General features: G+C 57.6%; 1 protein-coding gene across 1 annotated transcript; it reads left to right on the top strand.

The window, feature by feature from the left end:
- Positions 1-2,292: 2,292 nt before the first annotated feature.
- Positions 2,293-6,493, top strand: C8Q71DRAFT_855004 (uncharacterized protein; the record flags this gene model as incomplete). The annotated part of the gene is made up of 4 exons (XM_047927133.1): positions 2,293-3,176; positions 3,233-3,714; positions 3,771-4,888; positions 4,940-6,493. 4 exons carry the CDS (start codon positions 2,293-2,295, stop codon positions 6,491-6,493), a joined length of 4,038 nt encoding a protein of 1,345 aa, XP_047782625.1.
- Between the last annotated feature and the right edge of the window lie 2,585 nt (positions 6,494-9,078).

Raw genomic sequence — 9,078 nt, 5'->3', positions numbered from 1 at the left:
CATCGATCTACGGTTAGAGTCGGGTTCGTGTTTAGTGGCATCCTCAACTATTGTTGTAACGCTCTATTCACTAAAGTCGTAACCGACTTACTTTGCTCAACCAAGTTTCTTAGCTTCATTAAGAACGTAGGCACTACTGTGCCACTCCGGACTTAGTGCGTGAACTTGTTGAGCGAAATCGATTCTCGATCGACTAAACCTCATAAGTCGATCACTCAAATCGTTGTGTTAATCCTCTTCACAACGAGATAATCCTCAATTCATTTCTTAACTAAGGCGACTACGATTACGTAACTACCGACGGTTGTTACTAAGTAAGTACTCGGTAAGTTAGCAATCCCAGTCCATAACAGCACCAATACGAGTCTCCCCTTGGAGATACGCCCGAGCTTTCCACGTTTCTTTGCGGTCATACTGCATGGGAGAGCTCAGGCTGACGCACCTGGCAGGCAGCGGATATTAGAACCAAATATGGGGTTCGACTGAATCTTATTGGGAACTTACCTCAGAGGACGTGCTTAAGCGCTGTTCGCGGGGTGATAGCGTTTCTCCACGAAGCCTCACTGCCGTATGGAGTACTTGTGGATCAGTGTTCCGTGGCTGTTACGAACAGCTGTCAACGGACTTGCGTTATCTATGTAGCCCGGAGCATCTGTATCATGAAAACCTAATGGAGAGGCTAATCAGCGACAGTTGCTCCGACATGGACCACATTCACAGAGCGTGTTCACCGCCATATGGAGACTGAGCAGGCCGAGATTCCTGACTCGAAAACGTGATCCACGAGCCGCGAGCGCACCGACACCGTGACAGCCGCTAGCTATATCTATGCAGATCGCGGCGAAAAAGTCGTACCATGGTACTCAGTTGACTATCATGATCAGTCGAGAGCTGTCGAGAGGTCAACGGGACAAGAGATGGGTTGGAAGAGACAGGATGCTGACCAAGTAGCCTGGGATCCCAATCCAGCAAATCACAACGTAGCATCAGATCTGAGATTGGTGGCTGGAAAGTTGAACAACCGCAACGAACGCCACCGTGGCACTTTCCCACTATGCGCTCGCTAGACACAGTCAAATCGTTGGCACGTTGCTATTCTCGCCGCTTGGCAGTGATACACATCACTTCAACGGGCACGGAGGACCCTCTTCTGCCTTGATCCAGACCTTTGACCTGCTACTTCTGACTCGAGTTAACGCTGTAACTCTCAGGCTGTGTCTCGTACGCCCCAACCTCAAGCTCGGTGGTGGTTGGCTACCCCACGCGTGGCTTCTGTAGCACTTGCTGTTAATGCAACTATGTCCTGATTAGCTACTGGCCATTCACGATGCGAATCTTCTTGCCACGTCCTTGCAGTGTCCGACCTAGAAGTCACCACTCCCGGGCCTGGACCGACGACTAGGTTCATCAACGCAAGGCTACCTCCCAACACCTACACTCAGTACAATTGTTGTATCAGGAACTGCCTATTCCTCATATACTCCCCCAGGGGGGCTCGACACTGTCGAGTCCTGCGCAGACCTCCTCGTGGTCCTGGGGGGTTAGTAGTCCTACGGACGAAGCTAACATGCGCTACAATACGGATCCTCCGCGTCACAACCGGAATCCAAAGGGCACAGAGACTCACCATCTCCCCCTTAAAAATCCCGCAAGGGAAGGAGGCGACTCCTCGTTCGAATTACAATCTATAGTTAAAGCAACCCCCTGTCATACCCCCACAAGAACGCGGCCCCCGCAATACACCCCCCTTGACCACCCCGCCTCACACGGCGACCGAGCCCTCAGCTAGCCCCAATACGTGGACAGACATAAGCGCCCGTTTTTAAGGTTCAAGCCACCAACCCATCCATAAATAAGAAATAAACAGTGCCGATTATCAGAAGCCAAGCCACAGGATCCCAACTAGCATAGCACATCGCAACCGCCGGCAAACGCCGAAACAGCCCGACCATCACAGCCCACCACAATCGCCGGCCATCACGGCCCACCACAATCGCCGGCAATCCCCGAAAGAATTAATTTAAAAACACGAATATCCCATCCATCAGGCCGCTTTGGCCGCTCCCCACACCAAGCTCTATTCCCTCCTCCTGCTGCAACAGGAGGGCCAGGTTGCCGGCAACCGAACGAACGGAAGAGAATAGAACTACTAAAAGAGCGCCACAAGCGTTTAAACAGACAGAAACCATGCTAAAAAGACGCCCGGTCAGCGCAACCGCATATAACGAATAATGCACCGCACCAAGGGAAGCGAACGCCCCTCCGACGCCCCTACGTGAGCCATAAATCAGCATGAAATCCCAACAGACACCCGATCCCACCCAGAATAAAACACTTACCCCAAAACGAAAGCACCGCAAACGTCGAGACCCAGACACCTGGATACCCCCCAAACCAACCCTCCCATCCTTCTCCCCCCTATACAATGGACAAAACGAACTAATAATCGAGGTCATCATCCTACCCTACCCAGCCGCATACGGAATTACCGACACAAGACGCACCTGGACCGCGGACGTCGAACCGCCAGCTCCCCTCAAGAAAGGGAGCCTCATCACTCTGATCACTGACTCAGGATCCTCCGGGACAGGACTCCTCTCGGCAATCTGCGAACTTAGACGCCACTGGGTCACGTTCTCCATCTCCGGCGCCACTCCGCCATGCAACCTACGTGTACCTGTCCCGTGGACGCGTCTCGACGGACTCGAAGGCTTCACGCACCAGAACCACTACCAATCCCTTAGCGACTTCCCTCCCCCCCACCACGCTCTACGGCATGCCCACCCTAAGGTCGGTCCACACGAATACCCCTACGCCCGCAATGCGAACGAAGACGAGATCGACGAGTTCAAGAACCGGCTGGCACGGATCACAAACTCGCACTTAGCCAACCCGGAACCGAAAACGAAACACACAACGAGGATCCCTCCCCCGGCTGAAGCCAAGACGGTTCCTAAGCCCGCCCCCCAGCGGAGGCGAAAAGAGGCAACGATACACCCAGCCAATGGCAGCAACGCCCAACACACCGACCCAATCACAGCCCACGACGCCACTAAGAGAGATGCCGAGCTCGCGCGATCGGCACCCAGCCTCAACCCACCGACCGAAAATGAGGTAGACGAGGAGGAACACCAATCACCCCCACCGCAACAGAAGGGCCAACCCGATACCCGCAAGTAAGACCTCCATAGAGCACTCACCCCACATGAACCATTCTAACAAAGTCGGGCAGCCCCAACGAGAACTATGAGGTGATCGCCCCCGGGGCCACTCGCAGACAGACGAACGAAGTACCAACACCCCTCCTCGCCAGAGAGGCGAACCTCCATCAGGGAAGCATGCTAGGACCCGAGGGAGGCGTAACCCAGACGCGCGCCCCGCATCCCTTAAACCAACGAACAAGCCCTGGCCTGCCCTCCAACCCCCCGAGGTCCAAGCTACGCCGTCTCCTTCCAGCAGACACGCAACCCCAGGTCGCTCTCGTCCCCACAAGCCACCCCCAGATGTCCGCGAACTCCACGAACCCAGCTCAGCCGCCGGCCCAGACACCGGGCCTAACCCGCCAGCCGTCCATCAGCAACCAGAACTCGCAAACCCGCGTCCCAAACAACCCCTGGAACAGCGGGAGACGCTCTCCGGGCCAACCAGGCTCCCCGTCCTTCGCGGCCGTGGCTGCGAACAAGGACTCGACGCGTATGCGAGACATCAGAAATGGTAAAGCACCAACCCACTGTAAGATACGACGACCATCACTCACCTAAACACGTCAGCTCTGGCGCCCTCCAACGCCCAGACAAATGTCGCGACCCCCACGCCCACGATGCCCGACCCGACGAACGTCGCCAGCGCCCTGGCAAGCAACCAGACCACCACGGCGAAGGTGCTGGACACCCAGCCCGGGGCCGCGGCCGAGACCGTGCGGACGCCCACCCCAGCCAATACGCAACCCGAGCAGCCTAAGAAGAAAAAGGCCAAAAAGACGGTGATCGCCGCCGTGGGTCTCGGACTCCCGATAATCCCAGCCGACCCAGTGCGGCTCGCGACCCCCCACGACGCCCAGGCGCGGCCCACCGACGGCAAACGAAAACGCCAACGTATCGAGGACTACTCCGACGATAGTGACGAGGCCTCGCGCCCCCAGCCAGTCACCAGAGTCCAGAACCAGCCAAGGCAGCTCCCCGACACTACCGAGTCCCCCAAGAACGACCTCCTACTCACGCCGGGCTACAACTCAGACCGAGAGCCAACCGTCGGAGACATCGATGCGTACAACGGCTTCGACCCATCGAATATCAACCCGGCCCACCGCCCCCCTCCCTTCCCACAAAGGCCAGACCAATGGACCCCCGGGAACGACCCCAGCTGGGCCCCCCCGTCGATCCAGGAGGACATCTTCTGGAGTGGAGGACACGCAAACCACGCAGCGGGCCCCCCAAACCAGGCGCCGGCCACACAAGGCGACTTCGAGGACACGGAGATGGACGAGATGATCAGGAACTTCGGATTCCCGAACCCCACCGGCCCCCCGCCAAGACAGCCCCCTCGCGTATCCCAAACCTACGAGCGCCAACACAGGCCTCATCCACCGAGCCACCCCCCCTCGTACGGCCCGAACGCCCCCCGCGGAACAGACCCTCCTACCTACGCACAAGGGAACCCACTGCCACCCGCGCTGTGGAACCCCCCCCAACCATCGCAATGGAACATCTTCCCTCCTGCCCAGTGGAACGCGCCCCCAGTCGCCCCGACATACCAGACGCAACCCCGAGACACGCCAGCCCCCCCACAGTCGCTAGGCCGAGCACCAACGCCAAGGCTACAAGCCGCCCCCCAGCCGCCGTACAACCCCCCAGGAGACGCGCCGGGCGAACCCCAGTTCGATGTTCCGGTAAGCCAATTAGACCACAAACAACCTAACCACGTCCTAACAATGACCCAGACCCCGCGCTGGCGTCCGGCGCAATCAACGAGACCCCCAGTCACGCCGCCACGGCGACCACCGGCACCTCGACTGAACCCGACGGGTGAGACAGCCGCGCAGTCGCGCCCCCAGTCCCGAGCCGCATCGATCATCTCATACGCATCGCACGCCGACGCCGCCCAACGTAACGCCCGAAGGGAAGACGACGACATGGCAGTTGACGAAGAGGCCTGGCAGATCCAAGGCGATTACCCACTCCCCCAGGAAGCCCCGCAGAACCCCTACGTCTTTGGCGAGGCCCGGCAACCCACACAATACAACGAACAATACCCCTTCAACCCCCTGACACAGACCTTCCCGCCGAGCAACGGCCCCGCGGACCCAGGCCCCAGCCGAGCGTCCTTCTTCGCACAGGCCTTCAAACCCACGACGGTAACCCCTAGGCCCGAGGGCGACTGGAGGGAAATCCAGGGTAGCTCGTTCTACTCAAAGCACGATGGACAATGCCGCGACCAGGCGTCGAGATGGCAGGGCTCCGACAGGCCCGGCGTCCTTTTTTTCTTCGCGGCCCACGGCGCCAGGGACGGAGATGCGGACCAATGGCACCGCATGAACCTCCTCGAGAACTCGCTAAAGCAGACCTTCCACATCCCCGCTCCGGAGATCTACATCCCCGACACCATCAACGGAGCCGTAGCGAAACACAACGACAACCCCTTCTGTATGCTCCTCCAAGGCATCACCGATGCCCAGAAGAAGACCCTCATCGCCGAGAAATGGCACGTCAAGAAAGGCCTCGCCGTACGCTTCCTCGACCCCACCCTCGCCCCGTCGACATGGATGGGCGCCTGGGAGAAGAACCAAGCCTTCGGGACGATGAAGACCGAACAAATCCTACCGTTCTTCCAAGCCGCTTTCCGCCGCGACCCCCTACGAGCCCGTACCTTCGAAACGATTGAACGGGACAAGAAGCTAGGCCCTCTGAGTAAGTGGGGAGCGACCCCCCCGGAAGTCGCCTTCGCGCACATCGTCAGATCAGTCCGCATTCGCAGCATGCCGAGACAAACCGCAGGAGGAGCGATCAACCCACTAATCCAGCTGTACTGCGAATCCCCGACCGCTCACCCGCAGGACTGGCACATCTGGCGGGAAACCGTCAGGCAGCAGCCCTACAGCACGGACAATGGCGCCAAAGCCGTCCTGATCACGGAAGAATTCCTCTGTAAACTCTGCCACTCCATCGACCACCCCCTCGGTCTTTGCGATCTCCCCTCCGTCCCCGGATGGCTCGGCCCCTCCCGCGAAGAAGTACAAGCGGCCGCCAACGCAGACCACCGACGCGGCCCACCCCCCAATAACGCTACGAGAGGACACGGAGGCGCCCGCGGAGGACACCGCGGCGGACACCACGGAGGTAGCTTCGGAGGCCATAATGGCGGAAACTACGGAAGTAACAGAGGTGGTAACCGAGGCGGATACGGAGCGAGAGGACAGACGAGATCGCGCACAGACACGACGACCCACGCAGACCTCCTCCAGGAGGCAAACGTCGACTGGTGGCACTCACGATAAATACATAAGCCCCCGCATACTACATGAACCCCCCACGCCGCTTAACCCACGCCCCCATCCTGAATGTACGATAGCATCTTGAATGTACGAACCCTGTCCTAAGCAATGACCACTTCAATGACGATGGGCCACGCTCATACACCTAAGACCCGCAAATGCCCCCCGGCCGAAACGAGACCTAACCCTGCCCACTAACACTAATAAAACAGAACAACGAGACACAAACACATCAACTAACCGGCCTCTGACGGTGACGGCGCCCACATATACTGACCGAAAACGGGACAGGAAAGCCCGCCCCGCCAGATAAGCCCTCTCTCACCCTAGCGTAGGGCACTTCTAGACTTGCCCGCCTTAGTATGGTAAAGCGCGCACGTTCCGACGTCGCCGCATGTCACCTGAGGGGCCCAGGAGCGGTCCCCCTCCTCCCGCATATCGTTGTAGCGAGAGTGCAGTACAGCAACGACGAACACAATTAACACAACAACACAACACACGGATGCTTCCCAGACAATCGGCTCTCCTCCCTGTCGACGAAGAGGAGACACCATGCCCCCTGTCCATGGAGAAACTAGCGACTCGTCGGCAGGATACGGCGGCAGGGCGACCGCCAGGACCGGTAGCAGCCCCCTACCGCCTCCCGGCGGCCGGACACCTCAACCCGCCCCGTCACCCCAAGCTGACCAAGTGACGGGAGACGGGGCAAACTCTCCGCACAGATCTGAACGAACGCGCAACAGAGGAAGGAAGACGAAAGCCTCAATGAACGTCGCCTCCCTAAACATATGCGGTCGAGGAAACATCTCCAGTCTGAACGGTGGCAAATGGAATGCCCTCAACCAGCTCCTGCGCGAGAAAAAGATTGGCGTCATCGGCCTACAAGAAACGCACCTAAATCCTGAACACATTGACGAGATCCATAGACTCTACGGAAGACGCATACGTATATATAACAGTGCCGCAGAGAACGCGACTGCGGCCCAAGGGGTGGCCTTTGTACTAAACAGAGAAATAGCAAACGTAGACGACGTCTCCGTTAAAGAGATAATACCAGGACGAGCTATTCTGATGAAGATGAAATGGCACGCCGAGGCCAAACTAACAATACTCAATATATACGCACCCAACGGAACGGCCGAGAACGCAACTTTCTGGCTAAGCCTGGACAACCTAGTAAGAGACGGAACAATCCCCCGAGTAGACATCCTACTCGGGGACTTCAACATAGTAGAGGACGCCATAGACAGACTCCCCGCGAAAGCCGACCCCACAGCAGCAACCCAAGCACTCCGAGACCTGTTAAGCAGACTACATGTACACGACGGATGGAGAAACGCGGAGCCCAAAACAAAAGACTTCTCGTTCCCCCAACGAGGAGGAACCTCTCGCTCAAGACTAGACCGGATCTATGTGTCGAGCGACATACTCTCACACGCACTAACGTGGGACATCCAATACACGGGAGTCCCGACTGACCACCGCCTCGTCTCCACACTAATCACAACCGCGTCAGCCCCCTACATAGGGAAAGGACGCTGGGCACTACCAGCACATCTGCTAGAGGACGACCCTCTCATCCAGAATATCATCGCAGAGGGCGAGAAAGCATGGAAAGCGGCGCAGAGATCCGCGGGCCCAGAGAGAACAGAGAAGGACAACCCCCAAACTCACTTCAAGCACCTAAAAGACGCCATAAAGCGCCTGGCGAGAGAACGTCAACGAACAAAGGTCCCTAAGCTGGAGGCAGCAATGAACAACCTGAAGAAAGAGATCTCTAAGACCAGCGCCGCACGCGACTTTCAAACGGATGAACGTAAGCAACGAGAGGTAGATGTCATGAGGGACCGACTCCTCAGCCTTGAGAAAAAGCGACACGGTGGCATACAAGCAGCCACCTCAGTCCGATATATCCTGAATGCCGAATCCCCAGGAGCATACTGGTCAGCAGTTAACAAAGAACGAAGACCCAGAGACCTCTTCTTCGCCCTAAAAACCCCCGGCTCCAACCCAGCCACCTTCGAGTCGCGGTCCGACAAAATGGCGGAACTAGCAAGGAACTACCACGAGACACTACAAGAAGACGAGATCGAACAACCAAATGACCAGGAAGCAATGAGGAAACGCGAGGCAGCACTGACCGAGTCCCTCACATCGATACAAGCAACCCTACCCCAGGAAGGCTCCGAGGAAATCCTCATGGGGATATCAAGGACGGAAATCCTCGAAGCCCTGAAGAAACCAGGACCAGGAAAGGCCGCTGGCCTAGACGGGCTACCCTATGAAACATGGCTGAAACTACATAAGAAATGGGAACAGAGCTCACCGAGATCCACGCACCGTTTCGACTGTCTCGACCTGCTCAGCATCCTGTATAGAGACATCGACCAACACGGCATCTGCCCTGGTACCGGATTCACCGACGGCTGGATGTGCCCGATCTATAAAAAGAAGGATCGAAGAGACATCGCCAACTACAGGCCGATCACCCTGCTAAACGCAGACTATAAGGTCTATACGAGAATCCTGGCAACTCGCCTAGCCCGCTGGGCAACCACAATCATACACCCCGACCAAGCGGGCTTCAT

This window comes from Rhodofomes roseus (assembly GCF_022264815.1).
Source record: "Rhodofomes roseus strain CIRM-BRFM 1785 chromosome Unknown C8Q71scaffold_4, whole genome shotgun sequence".
NCBI classification, from domain to species: domain Eukaryota; kingdom Fungi; phylum Basidiomycota; class Agaricomycetes; order Polyporales; family Fomitopsidaceae; genus Rhodofomes; species Rhodofomes roseus.
This window is presented reverse-complemented; position numbering and strand designations above follow the sequence as displayed.